Genomic DNA, 23883 nt, shown 5'->3' with positions numbered 1-23883 from the left:
TTTTTGAGTTTCAGAAGAATTCTTTCGTATTAGTGGGGGAATGTTGGTAATGCGAAATACACTATCCCACATTGAGTATGAAATACCACTGGCTTGGGTATTTATAGTGTGCATTCTTCTCTCCCTTGTTGAGTGATAGAGAACAAGGGGCAATCTTGCGCGCCGCCATCGCCGTCCGTCTCGTGCTCATGGTCGTGGCTCGTGGCAATACGTGTCTTCAATATGTCCGCACGGATTCTATCTTTTTGGAGAAAATTCCTAAGGAACTTTTTGAGCAAACAATTATAGATGGCACAATGATCTGTGTAATTTAAATTTTTTAGAGGATAACAGTTCCAGACATGGTTTTAATGCAGAAATGTGTAATTTAAATTTTAAAGGTTGTAACAAAAATGCATGAATCTGGACTGTTTTGAGGCTAGATTCATCTGTGAATTATAACAGTTCCAGACATGGTTTTAATGCAGAAATTATTATGATTTTCTGTTAGACCATTTTGCCCTTGTCACACAACCTATAAATAGTGAGGCTTTGCAAGCTTCTCAACTCACCAATTCACTCTCAAACATCTCTCATTCTTTTAAAGCTTTCTAAGCTTTTAAATATTTCTGGTGATCGGAGGTGCAATACCACCGCAGTTCACTCTGGTTTCAAGTGTACGGAATTTTAGAGCGACCGTGTTAACCTTGAGGAACAATTCGCCTGTAGCAACGATTACACACATCAGGACAAATTTGATTTTAAGGTAGTGGTTATCACCACGACACGGTTTCGGTATTTATTATTATTTTTTTATCCTATCAGTGTTAACGTGTGAATTTTTCCATATACATTTCCAACATCACTTTCAGAGCAGGCTCAATACATGCAACATGGTACATTTCCTCGCATGAATCACAAACTAAACAATCTTTCCCATCTGCTTTCTCCCCACAGTAACTGCAAGTGCAAACTTCAAAGACACCACAAGCTTCAATTTGCTCCGTTCTAGCACGAGCTTCTGATTCCCGATTTCATCAAACAAATTCAGGATATCTCTCAAGGATGAACCCAGCCTTCAAAACAGGTTCTTAACATATAATGCAGATTTTGCAAGTAATACAAACAGAAAGATGAGAGAGCAGTTCAGGTCAGAACCCTCCTAACGTGCTTATAGCAAGATTCTTTGCAAACATATGCTAAATTCAAATATCCATAAAAATGCTCAACAAATACTAAATTCCAAACATAAGAGCAGTGGAAATTCCAAAGCCTTGTCTTAAAACAACTTTATCCATGCTCTGAATATCAAAACCGCCCGTAAAGTACCTAATACGGTTCTTTTCGACAGGTTCACTATCAATGTAAACACACCAAGGTAAAATTGCAACTTTTTGGGTCGGGTCGGGTCAGTTGAGTATTTTTTATCATAAATATGAATCCAAACTCAAACCGATCCAAACATAACCTCTAAAATTTCGATCCTATCTGACCCTGAATTTTTTTTAAAAAAATCTGACCTAATCGAATCAAAACTCATCGGACTCAAGTATCATGCCCATCTTAAACTTTTAGAATCCATTAAAGTAATAATTTTATATCTAAAGAAAGAAAGTATAATTTCAACCAAACAGAAAAATCCGGAATTTCAACATTTTCAAAAATTGTTTATATTGCAAACCAAACTTAACATATAACTAGTCATGGAATAACATTTCATATGAGCAAAGTTATAGAAAACGTCAAATTGTATTCATTTTTTTTATATTGCAAACCAAAATCATAAAATTCATATACAAACATTATAGACCTTACAGCAAGTCAGTCATATTTATTTAGACAATTACAAGTGGTGATATTTGTTTTGAAGATTCAAAAACTTAATAACAAACATTTAAATATTCCTATAGTAATTGATATTCGATATCGAACCTTCTAAAAATAACAACAATCTTCCTAACTACTAAATTTCTTGATTCACGGTAAAGAAGATTATATTCGATTAACTTTTACTAAAAAAATAGCATGACGGTGCTGAATAATCAAAGTCTGAAGCATGTGGGTGCGAAAGTTGGACCCAAATTTACTAAAATTCCACAGATAATTCTCAATGCAATGAGCGAAAACTAATCTCTGATCCTTCTTGTATTATTTAATTATTGTATATATATTAATATAAATATCCAAAGTCACTTCTGAAATTTTTAGGATGTTTATGTTTCTTTATAATTATTAATATTTAAAATATTGATAAATTTATCAAAAAAGAATTATTGATAAATTGATTTAAATTAGATACTATAAAATAATTATTTTAATTTAATAAAATTTTAATCCCTAATTTTGTTTAAAAAATCTAACGTTTTGTTTTATTAAACTAATTGATTGATAAAATTTTCATTCTAAAATTACTAGAAACAAACAATGTATACGAAAAATCATTATCACCTATTTAATTCTTATATACATCCGAAAAAAACCTAATACTATATATTAATGTATCGTACAAAAAATATTAAAATTTGAGAATTCAAAGTAATACATTTACATGGTGTAGGAGGAAAAATACAAGTTGTAGGATGAAAGGCCAGGAATAATATTACAAGGCTGAACAGAGTAGAAAACAACAATACATAAGATTTTGCTTAGAAAAGTACAAGTTGAGGATGATGAGTGATGATTAAGGAAGCTTAATTCCCAGAAACGAAACGGGGTGTGCTTAACATCATGGTTTTGAATTCTTGAAAATCCACCAAACCGTCAAAGTTGGTGCCGTAGAAGCGAATCATGCATCTGCAATCTTTGCCGCTGTTCTCATCCCACATTCCCAGTCTCCCCAAGAAGATTTCAAGCTCTTCACATGATATGAATCCGTCTCCGTTTAAATCAAACACCTTGAATGCCTTGGCAAGGTCACTGTCTTCTTCTTCTTCTTCTTCTTCAATGATGTTCTTATTGGAGATGGAATCATAGAACGACAAGAATTCATCAAAGTTCAAACATGGTTTTCCCACTATGGACTCCATCTCGTCCAGGCTGAACTGTGGGTCGAGGAGCCAGTTGAGTTCCTCGACGCTGACAAAGCCATCCCCGTTCTCGTCGAGCTTCTCGAATATCCGTTGCAGGTCCTTCTTGTTTAGGGCTGGAGACATGTCGTCGACTATGAGAAACTAAACATCACCATTAACGTCCACTGCTGGAGCTTTCTGATTTCGTGATTCTTCAGGGACTAACTAACACCATAATCATATATATATGCATATGCGTGTGTGCATACAAATAGCTGAAGAAAGTAGTTTGTGTTTTGTACGGTTAGTAAATTGTGAGAATTCAGTCTGTGGAGAAAAGAGGCAAGGAACCTTGCAAGAAGTTTATACGGAAAATTATTAATGGCAAAATTATATAATTTTTGGGTAAACTACACCTTATACCATTGAACTTTGAATTTTACCAATTATAATATTAAACTTTGATTTTTGTTTCACTTTTACCACTAGACTGTTAAATCGTTAATAGCCAGATCAAAACGATGTCATTTTGGTGAGGTGCCTACATCGATAGTCATGACCACATCGGAAGCCATCAACCATGTCATCGTACCATTAACGATTTAACAGTTTAGTGGTATAACTGAAACGAAAATTAAAGTTTAGTGTTATAATTAACAAAATTAAAAGTTTAATGGTATTAGCGACACAACAACTAAAGTTTGATGGTATCTGATGTAGTTTACCCTATATTTTTTAGTTGATTTTTTTCCATTTGATTTTTTCCCATTTTTATATATATTGAGATAACATTTATACATTATTAATAGAAAAATTCATAAATAATGTTGTATTATTTATTTTTTTAAACATATTCAAAATGATATTTTTCAATAATAATGTATTAAATGATAATTCTATTTTTAACTCTAAAAACCACTTTTTAACAACTTAAAAGATTTTAAAAAAAAACAAATTGGCAATTTCCTGAGAATATTATGAGAAGGAAAAGGGAATTTGATGGGAATAGTAATTTGAGGCGACTGACTATAATAAAAGAATGTGCACCACATTTGTTGTATTATATTTTAGCCTCAAATCTTCCACAATAAATAAATAATTTGCGTTGGTTCTACAACGCGTCCCAAGGTGAATCTAGATCATTCAGAAATCAAATTATTAATTATAGATATTAATAGAATAATTATAATTTGACACTAAATTGAACTGAATTTAATATAAATATGTGAATTTAAATCACATTGACCATGATAAAATAATAGAATAATTATAATTATGGAAATTTTAGTTGATTGACTGTGACAGTAGGTTGGAAGAGCCACATCCCATTTGAGAAAGCTGTTGATTTCAACTGCCAAATACATTACAAATTGAAATCTTATCATACAATATCTTCTTCCTAAAATTGAACATTTAGGATATTATGCGCTACCTCCTGTTTTTGTGCGTCGGTTATATAAGCATAACAACCACACAAATAATTAAACATTTTCAATTTTAAACACACTACAGTTCAATATATATCAAACATTTGATTTATTTTTTAAAAAAATGAAGAGTTGAGAAAGAGTAAGGTTTGGGTTCATCACCCCTCCTAGACCTTTATTGCTACTTGCCGCTAATGAAAGAGATTAATTGGCCTTTAACTTATCTGGTAAAGAATAAACGGCTTGATGTTTCTCTCCGAGTGTTCAAACTCATGGCTTTAAGCTGAACTCCCCAGGTTCACTGTATGTTTGCTCCAATTGCTCTATTTTGTTGATTCTGAAGCCCCTCGTCCTCAGCTCCTCTGGGAAAGCAGTATCTTTGTAGTCAATGTTCTCAAGAATCCATCCCTTGTTCTGTACTGATCCTCCCACTTTTACCTGTTCCCGACAACCATGTTATTACGAAACCGTACTCCAACTGAAGTAAGCTCAAAGGCCTAAATAAAATTCCACATTTACAGGCACCCAAGGGTCTCCTTCTTGAATAAGTTTTTTTGAACATTTTCTAGTGATGATAATGAATGAACTGTGCGAATTATGATATGATTGGGAAGGCAGAGACTATCAGGCATTATTTTCGAGCAAAACCGATCTAATAAAATTGAAGTCATGAAAGCCAAAGCCAGCATCATCTCTTACGTTATTTCACAATATATCAATAATCCTAGCATTCATAGACAATGCTTAAAACATTAATTTTTGCTACCCAAAAAAAAAAACTGTAGCAAACAGTGCAAGGAAAAAAAAACCAATTAAAAGGGAATAACAGATTAAACAATGCAAGGAATCTACCATGAGTTTGTTGTGGCATACCTTGGCACCATCAACAGAGTTGATGATAAGAGCTCCATCCAAGGATAAATTTTCGAGAAGTATATTGCAACCCTTAAGAGCCAAGGTAGACCTTTGAGAAATGGAGCAACTTCCACTAACATTGCTTTTGATCTCAGCAAAAGTCAGCCCCCATATAGGTTTCCATGTAATACACGGCCACACTTCCACCTCTTGTCCATTGAAAAGCCGTTTTACTGGATCCTCCAGTTGGGCACCGGCCTGCCAAACAGATTAAAATTGGAACCCCAAATGTTTATCAATAAAATGAGGGTTATAAAGGGATAAAAAAAGAACGATTCTAGAGAATGAGAGTTTTAGTAATTAAATTTAAGAAAAGGATAATATGACCACCTTCTGAAGGATGCGACTGTTCGCACGATATATAGCCATTTCTCCAGAAGTAGCACTGTGGTATGGATTCCCTTTTGGTACCTTAATCAAAGGTTGATTGTACATTAATAAATCAAATCAAACTGAGAAAATTACCCAGAATATACAGTGAACCAACAAGGGAAACACTCAATGATGACTATAAATATCCAAACAGGAGCCTTGGTACAAAGATAGAGACAATACACAGCCCACAGGCTGATTGCTTTTAACCAAGAAGTTTAAGGGAGGCAAAAAGCGAAGAGGCACAAGTTTAGCATGATAAAATAAATGGAAAAGAAAAAGGCAAAGAGATGTTAGAATGATGAGCACCATCTAAATGAACTGTATAACATCACTATAAACAACACTAAGTAGGTCAAGTTTGAGCATTATATTTAAGTCATGAATGTTAAAGGAACTAATTTACTTTGACTTGCAGCAGAATACTAACAGGGCGTTTAGCATATTTAAACCTGTATGATGCAAGGGGAGCTAAAGAAAAACATAAATGATTTTCAAGCAGAGTTGTTCACACTCTAAGATAGATTCCTAAAAAAAATGTACGTCGTCATCTAGATGTCACAGTTTTTCTATATTTAGATATTCACTAAGAAACCAATTACACTGTCACACCATTGTGTATAGACCAGTGAACACCAGGAATTCCACAAAAGCCGGATAAACAGAGAGGTTATTAAAATATAATTTCACCTTAGCAGCATCCTCAGGGTTGTTTTTCACAGGTGCATAAGCAAGCCATGTATCTATCACCTACACAATTGCATTAAATCAAGAATAGAGATGAGTAAGTACTTAAATTTCTCTCACAGAACGGGGAGAAGAAGGTTCTATCTGATGAGAAATATGAGGTGAAGTCTAGCAAGACCAAAAGCTTAAGGGCAGTAACCGGAAAGGCTTAAAACCACTTATTACAGTAAATCCAACTCTTGCTGATGGAGGCAATGTTTTAGGATAGTCTTGCATCATACACTCGAGCCGTGTTGAAGACTTGAATGATGTTTTGCTAGCATCTTTATACCTGCAGTAACAAAACAGATGAAATGTCAAGACTCACTTTCTTCTTTTACAATGAACTGAATGTACAAAGTTAATAACAGTAAAAAAGCTTTGGAGTTGGGACATCAACATTCCCATAAATCAGATCAAGCTGCAGAAATTCTCGACCATGATTTGGAACCAATGAATGTGACTTTCACTTGTTAGGACACAATATTTGACTATCATAACAACTTTAAGAACTAGTAGACATTCTCGTAAAACCATATCAAGCTGTAGAAATTCTCCAACATGATATGGAATCAACGAATCCAACTTTTACTTACTAGGGCCCAATCTTTGTCTATCATAATAACTTTAAGAACCAGAAGACATATCCTACAGCAGGAAAACTCTAAGAACAAAATACATTTCTTAATGTTGGTGGTAACTGGACAGGACACCATGTTGCTTTGATTTTTCATTTTTGTTAAATAACCTTTTCAGACACCTGTGTCTAACACGTGGATATAGACATGAAGATGAGATCCTCCAAAGATTCTCCAAATATATGGTGATCTTTGGGGGGGGGGGGGGGAATATTAACACACCCATGTTGGACACATACCCAGTGGCCAACACTCACACCAAAGTCTGAGTAACAGATGATGCAAGTGAGATAACAATTTACACCAAAATTCTGTTATGCTACATCTATCCCAGAAATTCAGTTTAACTCCAATCCTCACATTGCTTAATATGGCACACATATGCTTCGAGGTTTAGAAAATACTTGATGAATACAAAATGTAAACATATTTTATTGCAAAGTCTTGTTGTAAGCAAAAAATAAGCAGCAAAATCATCCACAAAGCAGAACATAGACAAGTTTCAATCATAATTAGTGAAAAAGGAAAAGAAGAGTTACTTGGGATTAACAAATTCCTTAATAGAACCTCCTGTTTTTGTTAGCTCCTCAATGTATGGACCAAGCTCCAAAATCAGCTGTAGCATTGAACAAATACATGACAGGAAGGCGAAAGCAATTAGATAAAATAAGGAAAAGCTCTTGCATATGAATAATATTTACATTGCAAAAGAATCAGATCAATTTCTATAAATGTCATAATATGACAATGACAGTTCATCAGGTGAAGAATTTCCTAATTTTCAATACCTTTGACCATGTTGATTGTGTACATAAATAATCCATGTTATATAGTCCAAACTTGAAATCTGATAGAACTTCTAAAGGCTCAAGTACTTTATTCATCACACTATCCACCTAGAAATGAATTATCTAATTGGTCATTTTGAGCCAGAAAACTTACTTGGTTTATATTTCCAGGAAAGGAGAATAACCCGTCTCACAGTTAGCATCTCCATCAGGATGTCCAGTGGCCCTAAGCAGAGGATCAAGTTGATTGTATTCCACATTGATCACCATTGACCTCCCTGAAGTTAACATCAAAGTCACGTTACTGGTAGTGGTGATGCATAAATCCTGTGAATTTGATGCCTAAAACACCTATCATATCAGAGTTGTATTATACACGCATACACAGAATAGAAATGAAAAGAAGGGGTGGAGAAGAAAGAGGAAATTATGCACCATCCTATATCTTAAAAAACCTTTAGCATGAACAAGCAACACTGAAGAAATCAGAAATTACTGAAATAGAGGCCTTATTTTCGTCAACTGTCAACATCCCTAGAGAAATAGGTTCATAAGCAAATAGTCCCACGCAGTTGGCAGTTCTGGCATCCAATAATTAGAGGAGTTACATATAAAAGTACCATCACTGTGAGTGAGTCTTGTAATTCCTCCAATCGCTTCTTTTGATTTTCGCTGAACAGCAAGAGAATTGACATGGTAGTGTTTAGTAGCACTGACTCCCAGCGATGCTGGAATTGCCTGCATTGAAATAGTAAAATTTTATTCACAACCCAATTTGCACTTTTACAATAAGAACAATTAAACATGAAGTGATGGAATTTTAGCAGTTAACCTTGAACAGAAGTCCATTCGTGTCTTGGAAAAAGAGAACCCATCTCAGACCAGCATCACTCCTAGCAAAAAGTATGACATGAGAATTGGTGGATTGTTGAAAGATTCGAATGGCTCTACTTTAATCACTTTTTCTAATGCTGTGGGACCAGGCCCTCCTTTGTTTGCTGAGTTGAAAGATATTAAACAAGGCATTGACTTATTTCTTTCTTCTGAATGGGTGCTGAAGGGAAGACTTATTTTAGAGAGTGATTGTAAAACAGCAGTGGATTGGATTTTGAGGCCTGTTGCTGCCCCTTCGTTTTTCAGTTCTTTGGTTGGGGAAATTGGGGCTTTAGTTTCTGCTAGAGACATTATGGTTAGGCTGATTCCTAGGGCATGTAATTGGGAGGCTGACAAGTTAGCCAAGGAGGGGATAGGCTGATTTTTTAGTGTTATAGTGGTTATGTTTATTTCGGATGGTATTATGTAAACTTCTATTGTAAGTTTGGTTTATTAATATATTGGGGTACTCTTTTCCTCCTTTGCTAGTTGCCTCTACACAAGAGCCAACTATGAGGGAGGTTTTTAATGAGGCCCCCTATTCTTATAAAAAAAAAGTATGACATGAAATACAAGAAATTATCCATTATACCAATTTCAAAGAAAAAGCAGTTGACATTCTATGCAATGCGACTGTTGCAGAGCAGATAAATGTGAAGACAACTAAGATTAAAAAGAGCAAGAAAATAGATACGAGTGTATGGCAGCTAGACAATATCATATTCACACGGGTATTATCAGAATATCAGTTTTTTTAAATGTTATAGCCTAAAAGATTAGAAAAGAAAAATTTTCTTAGTACCTGTACGGAGAGGCAAGGGAAAAGACAAATATCATCAAATATGGAGTTTCCGTGCGAAAAAGAAATAAAATAATGGCAACTTGTAATACAGAAAGATAAAGAAACTTGCAAAGGCATGAAATTTTTTTCCAGACTCCAGATTTTAGAAGCAATGTAAGCATTTGAGACATACCATACATTCAGAAGGCCACTAGAATAAAGAAGTGAGTGCACATCACCGTGGCCATGAGGTTTTGTCTAACAAGAGAAAACCAGAAAAGATTTAAAGGGAAGAACCTTTCAGTTTTATATTTCTTTTGTATACAGCGTTTATGATGATTACCTGAATTTTGTACTTGTCATGAGCGTCTAAAGCAAGCCTAGCATCGTTATCATCTAAGCACGCAACTTTCTCCTAAAGATATGACACTTAAGTGAAAGAACTCAACAAAAGCTCTCACAAAAAACACATAATAAGTGATCACATACCTGCTTAAGAAGTTTAACTTGAGTAGGTTTCATCCCAAAATAAAAGTTTGATTCTAAAAGATTTAAGGTACGATCATGTGTGTCATCCGATGTCATTATAACAAAAGGAACCTCCTTTTGACACGTGGCTAAAGTTGAGAAAGAGATAGAAAGAAAACAAACTTCAGAGATAATAAAGAGAGTTAATAAGTTATAAAATACAATAAACAGTGAAATATTCTTTTAGAAGGTTGGAAGTGAATATGTTTTTTCTTTTTTACTTGGTAAGCTAAACATGTTAACATGAATACTTCTTGGGAAAATGTGAGTAAAACTATGAACTAGTATTATTTTCTAGACCAGAGAGATTGTTTACAAAGTATTTAGTAAGCTCAAGTGACTTAGACAATTGCATCTAGTAAGCTAGATTTTTAAACAGACTTCTGCTGTGCCTTTCTCATCCCTAGTAACTATTGTAAGTGAGAGGTTGATCATATAGAACCTCGTTACAGCGTAACTTGGAGCTCTTTTCAACTTGTTCTTTCTATTCAACATTCCTCGCGTAAAAGGTAACATATGTACAGCAAAAGTAAGTTGTCAATTCTTGACTTCTTTAAAAGTGACTTTTCCAGTAATTGCTCTAGTTTAAACCTAAGCTCATCGAAATGGATTTCTTTCTGTGGTTTGGACACTAAGGAGGTAAGCAAATGCTCATACAATTCAACAAGTAAAATTGAGTACGCTGAACTGCTACAGTAGTCTCCCTTTGGTTGCTGCCATATATGATACTGAACAATAACACTTGATCTTTCTTGATTAAGTGGAGGAGCAAATTTTATAAAATGACTAATAAAAATTTGGAACTGTAACGCCTTCTAAAACAATGAGATGCCGAACAAACCTTGTGAAAGCCTGCTGCTAGCTTCCTGAAGAGCCAGAATGGACTCAATGTAGAGTTGTAAGAAACATGTTCCAGTTGTGGTCTCTGCTGGAAGTGTTACCTACAATGTGTACAATGTTGCTAGTCAAACATTTTGTTTTAGTTTGGGGTGTTTAAACTGGTCAAAGTAGTAAAACATAAAATACAATATCAACCCCTTTTAAAAAAGGGAAAAAGCACCAATCCAATATCTCTCTAATGAAAAAAAGCATGAGTCATGGCCTCATGGGAACCAACACTTAACACAAAAGTATCTATCTCACCTATTTTAACTATTCAGACTTGCCTAGTTGTCATGAAACCAAATAATTGAAATTAACAAGATTAAAAAAATATATTGTTAGTCTATAGGTTATCTACCTTAATTCCATTGTATCCAAGACGTTCACCAAGCCCACCTGCAACAAGAACAAATGCTGCATTTTGGGCTTCTTTGACACCTGCCTCCTCAAACTTGATGAAATTGTCATCACCAAAAGAAAGAACTTCTCCTGTTGGGACCTGCAAAAGCAATTCATCGTGTTTAAGACAAAGTTGCACAGAGAACTGGAGAGGACATGCCTCAGGGTACAGAAAACTTTAATACTAAAATCAATTTACATTAATATAATCATGTAACTCAGTACAACCATAGAAACGTAAATAATAAATTGAAGTTACAAAGTGAAAGACTAATTTCCTTACCGAAGGTGTGAAGCCGTCATATGGGTTCTTCCCTTCTTTTGAGTCAACTAAGAGCTCCCTAGCATTTTTTACATAGGATGCCAGACCCCCAGGATAGCTTGAATTTAGCTTAGCAACCTACAAAAGGGTTCAAGACTAAGCTCAAGATTATAATATTAAAAATGGCTTAAATACAATTCATCCATATCGAACAGCAGAGGAAATGATTTCCCCCCCTTAAAAAACACCCATTTCGTTCCTTTAATTTTTCTTTTCATCCATAATTTAATTGCAATTACCAAAAATAAAAGAAATTCCATTTTCAGTAATTAAAATATTTTTTGTAAACGAAAAAGAAATTAAACCATAATAGGATACTGTAAGATTCCATGGTTCTTCAAAAAATAATATAATAGAGACCTGAGCGAAAAAGGCTTTCTTTTGTTCGTCCTCAACACCAGGATCCGGCCAATGCTGAAACAAATGGCTCTGTCCCAAATCCACCAACATCTTCGCCAACTTTATCTGCCAAAACAACCAAACAGAGTATACATATACGCGTATATGAGTATCACTTTTACGAAATGGCGAATTTAGGACATGCAAAACCTGATCCAGACGAAGGAGACGGAAGTTCTTGACAAGATTAGGAGGCCAATCTCCGGCGTTGATGTTGAGATCGGACAGAACCTTCGCCACTGAATCGGCCGCCGCCGAAGCCATTATCGCCGGAAATGTAATTTTCGAATGTAGTAAGAAGAAAAAAGGATGTTGCGAATAAAAAGTCCAAAAAGGGAATCGAGCTTATAACGTGAATTATTATAGCGTGAAGGAGAGAGAGAGAGAGAGAGAGAGAGCAGATGAAATCAGATCAGTGACAGAATGGCATAGCATCCGCATCTATAATAGAATGTACAATTATACCACTTTTAAATCTCTTCAAACCAAAACCCGAGAATGTCTTCAGTTAACACTCTCTACCAACATATTAAACTGATATGTTTCACTTTGACTGCCCGGCTACTTAGTTTTATTCCCTGCGTTATGTATTCAAAAAAAAAACCGTTTCACTAATATTTTTAACCCTTAATCACAGTTTTTTTATTTAAAAAACTAAATAGGTAAATGTCACTATCCAAAAATTTTGACATGACAATATCTGGACATGTAAATAATTATTTCGTTTGAATTGATCTCAATAAAGATTTGATAATTATCTTATGTTTACACAATTTAGTCTTTGAATAATATAAAATAATCTTATTTCAATTGTTCTTCAAATATAAATATATATTTTATTTTATTTTAATTAACGTGTTTAAATAAATAAAAAGAAGAATACGAAAATAATGAGAAATTTATGTTATTTATCAATGTGAAATATATGCAATACTTTCATCGAATTTTATACTTATAATTATAAGAAGTAGATATCATATTTAATAGATATTAAAATCTAAAATCCATGATCAACCTCCGCAAATAACATATATTTATAATAATAAAAAAACAAATTTAAAAATTCTTTTCAAATAGAAAATATAGACCAACGGCTCAATGCTTTTGCTAAATGCTCTGTACAATATTCAGTCAAATGGTGTGTTGTTCCAACTTGATCTCTTAGGCTTCACCTTACTTCAGCTTGCTGTTGATCTCTACATACTTGTTTGCAAATTTGAATTCAGAAATTGTTTTTGTTAAATTCATTCCAGGCATGTATGTGAAGTTTGATTATATATATATTGGGAAACAAATTGGAGAAACGGACTAGGTGAGATTTTGATTGAGTCAAGTAAAAAAATTTCGAGTTATTCAAGTTGACGAATCATATTTTATAACTCGGAGTTGACTTGAAATTCTTTCGAGTCGAGTCGAGTCAAGTCAACTTTTCTAGTTCCCATTTAAATTTAATTATAAATATTTACAATATTATGACATTATTTGATTCCAATTTAAATGATATTTTATAACCATATATAATACATATATTTTTTATTTTTTTATATATAATTCACATATACCATACAAAGTCGATAAACTCGACTTAAACTTCGACTCAAACTTGAAAATCAATCTAATAATTACTAAAAATTTCGAGTTATTAAAGTTGTATTTTACCAGGGATTTAAATAACAGTTCGCGACCGCAATAGCACCCGTGATATAGTGGTATCGGTACCCTCCGAAAACGCTATTATTTGACAGTGACACACCCAATCACCGCAACAGCGCCTACTATTCTCGCTATATAGCGGTAGCAATACCCTCAGAAAACACGACCGCAACCTCGATTTTAATCCCTGTATTTTATAACTCAATTTGAACTTGAATTTTTTTTCGAGTCGAATTTATAAAATTACAATTCAAACTCAATTCGAGTCGAAAAATTAATTTTTCGATTCGAGTTTTACACCCGTACTTATAGCAATCTCCTGACAGCAAATAAATTTTATCAACACCAATACGCCATTTTATTTCTAAAATTCCTGTTCTGTTACAAGGTACACGAAACAATGTATAAGTTGTAAAAATGGAAATCTTAAAACAAAATAGGAAGAAAGTCTATAGATGGGTGCGCTACCTAATTTCTTAAGGGGCAGAAAATGCTAAAAATACACAGAAATTTCTCTCTATATATATATACAACATATCCAGTTCCTCCATTATATTCAACTCTTTGTGGATTCACTAGCCACAACTGATTCCGTCATCTTATGATCCTTCATTATACGAATGGGTTTGATCAACTCGTCGAGATCTTCCGATTGTGAATCTGACGAATCACCGTCACCAAAGGTTGTTTGATCACAAATCACTTGATGAAGTTCCCCGGCTTCTCCCTCGCTAACATCAAGGTCAATGTAATCTGAGAATTTCTCATCAAAGCAAACGTTGACATCCTCTCGTACCTGTTGCGGTCTTTCCGAAACCATTCTTTTCTGTTCGGAAATGTCAACACCAAAGTAACGTCCACGAGCAAACTTATTTTCCATTGACCTTTTGTTTTTCTTTGCCTTGCTTCGGTTTTTGGGGTGGTGAAGCTTGCATTTAGATCCCAGAGGGCAGGACCCCGTTGCTTCAAAATTTGGGCATACATAGCTGTGCTTCTTCCGACACTGAGAGCAGAGATACATTCCATTTCACTTATTCAATGTTCAGGGTTGTGTGCGCAGTAGAGAAGAGGGATAGCTAATAGAATATCTAAAATAATGGATGATTATCGGTTCCTCCAAGAAGAGGGACCGGGAGACGGAGACGGAGAGGAAATATACATGTTTTTTGGCCAAATATAGTTGTGTAAAAAAATGCTGAACAATCTAGACTTGTTTAATGTAAAATCATCATTATAACTACCTATTCAAGTAATTTTCAAGGAATTTCAAGTAAACACATAAATGAATATACATACACACAAACAGCACATACAATAAAAACAGTATACCATGACGCTGTTCATGTCGTGTCATTTCACTGGAAAACATTCATGTGAATAGTTCTTTAAAAACGAAAATATCTACCGCAACACTGGACAAAATCAGGTTACAAAGGTTTGCACACATAGAGAGGGCATATCAGAGAATATTAGTCGAAAAATTCTGTTTTTTTGTTTTCAAAAGTTGAGAACAAAATTTTATTAATTTCATAAAGTCAAATTGCAGAATTCTAACATTAATTTAAGACCAGTGTGAGCCAACCAAACAAATGAAGATATCTCCATAAAATGACATTAAACAGGTATGGCATAAATTGCAAAATAATTACTGAAATAGTATTTCCAAAATGGTAAGAAACTACCTCGTTACCATCAGCACAATAGCCCCTAAGAAATCCTTCGCAGGTAGATGCATTTGGATTCACATGAACATGTCTATAAGGACAATTTTCATTAGTGCATAAACCTGCAAGTAATTTTTGTCAGAATCTGCGAGCCTAAGATTAGAAAAACAGAAGCACAATCTCGAAAAGTAATACCTTGCAGAAAATATGAACAATCCGGCATTCGTTCTGGAATAACCTGTAAAATATCCAATCAAGAGTCAGATGTTAAGTCAACATCTAGCAGAGGTCAAATCAGCCAGATAGGTGACAAACCTTATGAGTCAATTTGCAGCTTGGGTTAGAACATAGACCATTGAGAAATTTTGTGCATACAGAAATTTTGGAGGGATCGTGAATATAGGGACACTTTCCATCATCTTTGTTGCATTTTCCAAATCTTGTGAAAAATTGACAGTACTTCCGCTTTTTAACCAATCGTAACCTGGCAGTGTGCAAACTCCACCGAACTTTCTCACTTGCCAAAACACGTGTGCGCTTTTTTGGATCTCTAACAAGCTGGTTGCCATTACCAATTCGAACATACCTGCAGATGTCAGAGTTCATTTTAGATTTATATTGTAGCAATTCCGTCAAGTAAGAATTTTATATGGTAATTTTTTTTGACAAGATTATATGGTAATATTAACATACTCATCATTCCCAATCACTAATCTCCTCGGGACATAAGATTTTTTGGCACTGTTTTCCGAATGCCGACTACCACAGCACAATGATGCATCATCTAGACAGAAAGTAAGTAGAGTTAGAAGCAGCATGAAAATTTATCAAAAGGGAAAAGGAGCATCCAATTCAGTGCAGACAGTAGGTACTGATCAGAACTAGAAAATTATGAGACGACCTTGTTTGTTTCTATAAAAAAAATCTAAAAAACGCCAAAAAGAAAAATAAATTGCAAGTCCCATGTGATGAAGCAAGCACCAACAGATCTGCCAGTCAAACAAGGCAATTCAATGCCCAAAACCGATCCATAAGAATATTTCCAATGTGCACTTACAGATAAAAAAAGTAAACCTTTTAAGTGACAGCTGCCATTATGAGTTCAATCCCTAATAGGGTTTACCTCCACATACATAGTTTGAGCCTAAAATTCACCATGAGAGAAATTGAGAGTAACCTGATATCCTCTGAAGGGAACGCCTCGAAGAATCCATTTTGTAGCGCACTGAGCCAATGCGGAATATTCGTTCTCCTAAAGTATAATATATAAGTGAAACATATCATTGAAGCATTCTTTTCAAAACCATATGTCATGCACACTAGATAAAGTACTACTACACTACTTTGTCATGTAACCAGGTTTGCTAATTCACCTACCTCGCCTAACTTCTGTACCATTAAGAACCTTATGGCAAGAGGGACCTTTTTTTCCTTTCCCGGAAACTTTGCCATTTTGTTCTCTTTTCTTTCTGTCTGCTGCAGCAACTGCTAACGTAGCTTCCTATTGAACAGAAGCATAACAAAAAATGCTACTTTAATTCTGATTTCTGAATTCCATCAGTCCAGATTAAAAGTGCATACAAAAGAAGAGCTTCGCCCACCAGTACATGATGCTCCTTACCTCATTAGCTTTCCTTGAATTCTTTTCAATAGATTTTGACCATTTCAAACTAGAACCACCAACACTTAACACCTTCGATTTGCGAATAGAAAATCCATTAGTTGACCTGGTATAAACAGTATTTCTCTTTCTCAATAGCAGCATTTTCCGTCTGCAAAAGGAAAGTACTTCCTTATTTTCTTGGACAACAGATACATGATTAAAACAAGAAGCTACTTGAACAAGAAATATACCCGATCGTAGATAAAGAGCTATTGTATGAAGAAACTGAGCTTAACTTAAAGCTTCTTTTGTGTGCCATTCTTTTCCAGGGAAACAGTTGCGGGCGGAACTTCGGGTAACATAGTGAATTCCCATCATTATTTGTTACCCTTGCACCATTCAGAGTCCAGACCAGAGACAATTTGGAAGGTTTTTGGGTCTTTGATACAACTGCAAAAGGACTAGTCATTTAAGCTTCCCATGACCATGCCAAAACAATGCAATGAAACTTACTGAAATCGATCTCCAGACTCATCCATTTGACCAAGTTATTTAATACGTTGAGGTTGATGATCACAAAAAACATTTGAGATAGACCAAGGTAAAAATAACTAGCTACATTTAATAATCATAATGCTACAAATTACTTATAAAAGATTGCTCATAATAAATATAAATATGTACTTAGGACTTGACAAGTTGGCAGAGGCAACATAAGACCTTCACTATTGCAGCTAACTTCTTCACAATTCACATCATTTTGTTACTGAAGACAATATTCGGCGGGAGGGGGTTGTAGATGGGGAACTAAAATATAAAGTTTGATAAAAATGGACATAGGCAACTAGAATTGATGAAAGGATGGCAAATTAGGTGAAAGAAAATAATATTCAAAATTAGCATATAAATCTGGTTAGACAGTTTTCAGAAAACCATCTCTCATCATGATTGTTAGTGCATAAAGTTCCAACATAGCACCAATTCGGTATGATGCCATAGCATTGGAAAAGTGAAAACAACATAGAATTGCAAGTACTGCAGAAAATAGGAAAACATTACAGCCAACAGATCATACTTCCGAAGAGGAAAATAATGACAAAAGATATGTTTCAGAGCTCCTTGGATAAGATTAAGCAATTTAATTAATTAAAAAGCTAAGTGATGTCTACAAGAAAAAAACTCAATGTAGTATTTTTGGTACTCAATAAAATGCATATGAAAAATAAATAAACAAAATAATTGTTAGGTATGAATCTTCTGATTACCGAAGGCTAAAAAATGTGTACCTTTATTGGATCGTCTCTTACCAAAAGTTCTACTGGAAATAACCTTAGCAGCTATTTGTCTCACTGAGTTGGAAATGTCATCGGACGTAGTAACTGCCTGCTTTGTATGACTCTCAAGGGCAGTCCTAATTAGCTGGTTTTTTCTTTTCTTGTAATAACCATCGGAGGAAGCAGAAAAGGATTGGTTCTTATCAACATCAAGAATAGAGGTATGGTCACAATCTGAAGTTGCAACCAATTGATTTGATTTTGGCTTTACATATGTCACCCTCTTTTCATTTGAAGGAACCAAGCCACTTTCATTTTGCTCGGAGCAGTCTTCCAAATTGTTAACTGAACCATTTCTGTTTAGAGTTTCAGAAGTTTTCAGTCCATCCTCAAGGGATTTGAGCATATCATTAATTTCCATAGAACTTGGATGACTTGTAGTTTCATAGCAATCACTAGTAGAAGGCTCTGCTAATGGGGAAGATGTACAGTCCCCAGATAAGTTAGAAGCATGCTTTGGTACTTTGGTGACACTGGATAAGGGGAGTGTTTTGTGCCTCTCAAAAGTGGTATTTGCACCTGTTGTTCTCAAGTCAGCAGCATCAGCTCTATTGTTAGGTCCCGTACCCTTCTTCACTTCATCCACTATCCCAGGCTTAAGCCGGTAAACCAAAGAACTCAAAGAATTAGGACCCTGTGGAGGAGCAGGGGCTGAAATAGGTTTTCTAACAAGACTATTACCTTTACGAATGTAAGTTGGCATCTGGCTTTGCATAGCATTGGCACTTAAGGAAGGTTTGTCCCCCAATAGAGGATAGGCAGAAGAATTATCAGATCGGCGCCATGTCCGGGGCTTTGTGAGACTGGTCGACGATTTTGCATTCTTGGAAGCAGAAGAGACAAATGATGAACGAATAGGATAACTCTTGGGACCAACATGACTAAGCTGGGTTTCCTCCCCTGTGTTTCACTACCAAGGAGATTGAGGGAAGTAGTATTCTCGGGTTCACGTGATGGCAAAAACCCTGCCTTCCCAGCACTTGATTGATTGGTTAGAATCACATCATTTGACTTCACAATAGCTTTGCTAAGCTGTGAATCTGACAAATGGGTAGATGAGTTGCATGCGCCTTCAATCACAGGCTTATCATCTGAAAGTGTTACAATGTCACAAGTCTTCTCTTCTGATTTTTGGAAGAGATGCTCTTTGCAAGTAGATGTGTCTAGAACTAGGTTGCCAAGAGAACCCGCATCACACAGTATATCAGGTGCTGCCATTGCTTCATCATTGGAGTTGGTTGCAGAAACTTCATTAACATCAACTCCAGAAATCAGAGAGTTTAAGGTAGAAGGTAAATCATCCTTCAGAGGAAGATGATTATCATCATCCACATCCATGCTAGGCACCACTTTATCCAAGCTGAGAGTGTTATGTTCTGGAATAATTCTGCATTGACTTACCTCGCTAGAAATGATATTTTGCTCTTCTGCAGTATCAACAAGCACTTCACCTCTGTCACTGCCTTCAATATCCATAGCATCAATTTGATGGTTACTTAAAGCACAAACTGGTGTTCCAATCGAAAACTGCTCACCTCCCATATTCAAAGTATGAAGGTATGGGGAGCTAGGAGCAGTTGACTCAACAAAAGCTGAACAAGTATCGATCCTTGGGAGATCTCCTGTGGTAAAGATTTTTCTCTTTTTCTCAGGAGCATATCCATCTACACTACCACCGATCTCTGGAAAGGTATTATTTGAACTGCTCCGCAGCAAAATACTATCTTTATCCCTAGAATGCTTTAAACCAACAACAGGCCACCCAATAACACTAACCATAGGTTCAGCGGGATTGAAATCTATCTCAGATGTACATATTGTACTGTCGACACAGTTTGCAGAGGTAAGAACATCTGGAGATCCTGTAGATATGTTCGTAAGTTCTGAGCTTGACAAATCTAGTTCACCAATCCCAGCTTTTCGCTTCTGGATGTTAGCTTCACCTTTACCACTGCATTCCACTGATTCCACAGCATTTGGGATTCCTGAGCCAGAAAACTCAAGTGATTGGACAGAATCATGGCCCATCTCATGGTAAATCCCCTCTGAATTAACACAACCAATATCAGGAGCGTCATTTGTACTCCTCTCATGATTGGAGCAGTCTCCATAGATGGAACCACTGCTAATTTGGGTTTCCTCTACACATGGAAGATGGGGTACCTTGTCACTTCCTACAAAACAATTAGCCTTTGGCAATTCCCCATTAGCACCATTCTCGACTGATGGGCTGGACAGAGATGTGAAAACCTGCTTGCTACCAGAACTGGCATTGCCAATATCACAAGTAATATTTTATCCTCGGTGCTAGATGAACCACAGTCGAAACCTGTACCCTCATGACCTTTGGTGTCCTCTGATCTTGACAAACCACAGTTAATCTTACTTTCATTATGGCAAAACTGATTCTTAAGATCTTCAACACCAATAGTGCCAGATTTAATAGTCTCATTTGGTTTTTCAGTATGAACCTCCTTGATATTTGAAATGATATGCAGGCCAAGGAAAGAATTACCAGCATTATTAGAACCCTGAGCAACAATAGTCTCTTCATTAATTGAAGAACAGAAACCATGAGTGGAGCTGTTTCTCTTTCTCTTATTCTTAGGAGAAACAGAACTACCAGGATCAGCATCAGTGCAAAAACCCTTTGAGACAGTGCCTTTTGATGCTCCATTCACTTTCTCATTCTCAAGAATCAGAGCTGATTCTTCAGGAGAACACCCTGAATCAACACCATGTACTGGCTCTCCAGAAGCAGAAACATCTTTCATTGTAAGAGGTGTAACACTTTTCTCAGCCACAGAGTTAGCAGATAGATATCGAGTAGAGATATCTGTCTTAACAAATTGATCACGCTTCTTTGCTGCTTCTGAATTTCCCAAATTCAAGGGAGAATTGACAACCTTTTTCACCACTTTCCTCACAATTATTTTCTTCTTGTTAGCCTTGAGGGAGGATGATTTACCAACACTAGCACCGGTTTTATCTGAAACAGTTCTCTTAACAGTTCCTTTAACTTTATTCTGTTCAACTGCAATATTGACCCCACTAGAACGAGATTGAACACTGCCATCCTGCATATTACCAATACAAGGAATTGTACCTTTCCTCTCTAATGGTCCTTGTTTCTTGTCAGAATTGGGAGCATCTTCAGTCACGTCAACCTTAGAAGACAATTTGACCTTACCCTTTCTAAGGGGAACTTTGGTTCCTTTTAAGAAAGGCTTTCTAATGCCATCCTGAGCTTTACTAGTATCGGAAGATATAATTTTTCCCTCAGGCTGCTTAGTGTCCATACACCCAGAAACACCCTTGACAGCAGAACTGGAACCCCCTGATTTCTCACCACTATCGCTACCCTTATTGAGTTGGGAACTCGAACCACCCTTATCAAATGTCATAACTTTCCTAATTTTGGTGTTCCTAGGCATCAAATTTGAATCAGATTTCGGTGCAGGACTAGAAGTCACAATTGCCTTAGCCACCAAGGAATTTGATTTGAAAGATACATCAAGCTCTACAGGGGTACCTTCTCTCTTTTCTTCATCCATCTCATGATCCGAATGTATGACCGAATCTTTTCCTCTTAAAGTACCGATTTTTCCCTCGTTATGATAACCAGAGTAATGTGATCTCTCATCTTCCCTAATCCTATGACTTGGTTTAGCCTTCTGAATCCTAAGTAAAGCACTCTTTTTCTGAATTTGCTTCCGTGGAGTACGATTTAATTCATGGTTACCCTCTCTACCACTTCCCTTATCACTATACCTCTCTGCTTCTGAATCATAATAATCAGTTTTTCTCGGAAAAACCCTCATCTCATCTCTTTCATTTATCTCATTATTTCCACTCTCAATCAACTGTTCACGTAAACGAGAAACCCGTCTCATATTTTCAACAACTTCATGATCAAATCTTAAGTTATTCGAATTGGAATCAAATCCAACCGAAACAACCCCAAATTCCCTAGAAGATCTATCAGATATCCACCGATCATTATGAACCCTACCAGGGTGTTCTCTTTCTCTCTGATTCGGATCGAAATCTCTAAACCTAGACGTCCCCTCTAAATCAAGCATGAACCTAACAATCCCCGGAGAAGCGGGTCTCCGGTCAAACTGATGATAATGGGCCTCCCGATCCAGACTGGAAACGGGATGGGTCCTTGAAACCCGATTTTCAGACCAGTAATCAGGGCGGGTATCGAAATCCGGCGCACGCCGTTGAGGAACATCGTGGAATTGGCGTGAAACATGGGTAGGTTTAGGGTTAGAATTGAAATTGGTGTTGGAACTGTATTGGGGATGATGAGGATTGTAAGGCGGATGATCAGAATACTGTTGTCGCTGCAGAAGAGGTTGTGGGGCAAGGAGAGGTTGGTAGGGTTGCTGTTGATTTTGTTGCGGTGGAGGAGGAGGAGGAGGCCGGAGTTGCGGCGAAAGCTGGTGGCGGGAGGGGTAGGGATTGCTAGGGCTTTGTTGATAGGGAGGTGGGGGTTGAGTGGGATGCTGAAGAGGGTGAATAGGAGGAGATAAAGGAACGTACCTCGGGTGGTTGGCGTGGTGGTGCTTGTGGTGGTGGTAGAGATAGGAGGATGGATCCATTGTCGGCTGGATTGGACTTTTGCGTTCGATAATTCTGACTTGCCTACCAAGTATTTCAGTGTTTTTTTTCTTTGTGGCAGAAAATTTTTCCTCACTCTTTTTTTCCATTCTTTCATATGTTTATTATATAAGCAGCCATGTGATGTGGTATAAAAGTATTTTAGATGTTAAAGTAATGTTAAATAAATAATATTTTAAGAAATTGTACGTTAAAAGTTAATTTTTAATTTAAAAGTTAAAACTGGAATTTTTAGATTTTATGTTTAGAAAAATATTTTTAGTAGTTAAACTATAGTTTTAATATATTTTATTGCATGATGTAAAATCTTCATATAATATGTATAATTATTAAAATTTTATTTATTAATAATAATATTATTATATTTTTATCATAATTTAAGTTGATATATATATATATTGTTTCAAAAAAAAAGTTGATATATATATATATATATATTTGTAATATTAAAGAATTTGAATATCATTTAAATGTATATTTTTAACTTGTAATATTATATCTACAATAATCATTTATTTTTTAAAAATAATCATAATACTAAAATGAAAAACCATCTTTCTTCTTATCTCTCTTCCTTTTTTTTCTTATTTATAACTTTATCAATGTTGTTTAATAGGTGGCTGAATCAGTTTTGATGTTAATTATCATCTGTTGGTTATATTTTTTTTTTAAATTTTTTAATAAGTATAATTATGTCTTCATGACATGTTCTCTCTATTTATGGTATGCTTATCTCTACCTTTATGGCACGTTTCTCTCTACCTTTCGGTAGCTTACGATTTTTTGTCATTATTTTCATTAATCTTTTTTCTCAGGGTTTGATTTGACATCATCATGAGTGATCAAGATAACACTTATTTGTTATCATGATTATCTTTCTTGCTTTAGACTCTCGGATTTATTTGGATACGCGTTTTGCATCGCATTTAGTTTTCTCAAATCGCTCGACTCTGATTTGTGATTTGT

General features: G+C 35.5%; 2 protein-coding genes and 1 pseudogene across 2 annotated transcripts; all 3 read right to left on the bottom strand.

Annotated features, from left to right (window-relative positions):
- Positions 1–901: 901 nt before the first annotated feature.
- On the bottom strand, positions 902–3194 carry LOC120195087 (probable calcium-binding protein CML44). Its single transcript, XM_039197197.1, has 2 exons — positions 2704–3194; positions 902–1055 (listed from the first exon to the last, which is right to left on the bottom strand). Exons 1-2 carry the CDS (start codon positions 3129–3131, stop codon positions 902–904), a joined length of 582 nt encoding a protein of 193 aa, XP_039053128.1. The 5' UTR covers positions 3132–3194.
- Positions 3195–4656: 1462 nt separating this feature from the next.
- On the bottom strand, positions 4657–12301 carry LOC120194921 (annotated as a pseudogene).
- Positions 12302–14041: 1740 nt separating this feature from the next.
- On the bottom strand, positions 14042–22995 carry LOC120195086. Its single transcript, XM_039197196.1, has 12 exons — positions 20470–22995; positions 19256–20413; positions 18244–19199; positions 17209–17407; positions 16976–17126; positions 16732–16855; positions 16532–16606; positions 16048–16138; positions 15670–15940; positions 15550–15592; positions 15373–15476; positions 14042–14693 (listed from the first exon to the last, which is right to left on the bottom strand). The coding sequence occupies exons 1-12, from the start codon at positions 22896–22898 to the stop codon at positions 14247–14249; spliced, it is 6048 nt and encodes a 2015-aa protein (XP_039053127.1). The 5' UTR covers positions 22899–22995; the 3' UTR covers positions 14042–14246.
- Positions 22996–23883: the final 888 nt, after the last annotated feature.

The sequence above is a fragment of the Hibiscus syriacus genome, unplaced genomic scaffold (assembly GCF_006381635.1).
Source record: "Hibiscus syriacus cultivar Baekdansim isolate YM2019G1 unplaced genomic scaffold, ASM638163v2 tig00117005_pilon, whole genome shotgun sequence".
In the NCBI taxonomy this organism is placed as follows: Eukaryota; Viridiplantae; Streptophyta; class Magnoliopsida; order Malvales; family Malvaceae; genus Hibiscus; species Hibiscus syriacus.
The sequence above is the reverse complement of the archived record's forward strand: the minus strand, read 5'-3'. Positions and strand labels throughout refer to the sequence as shown.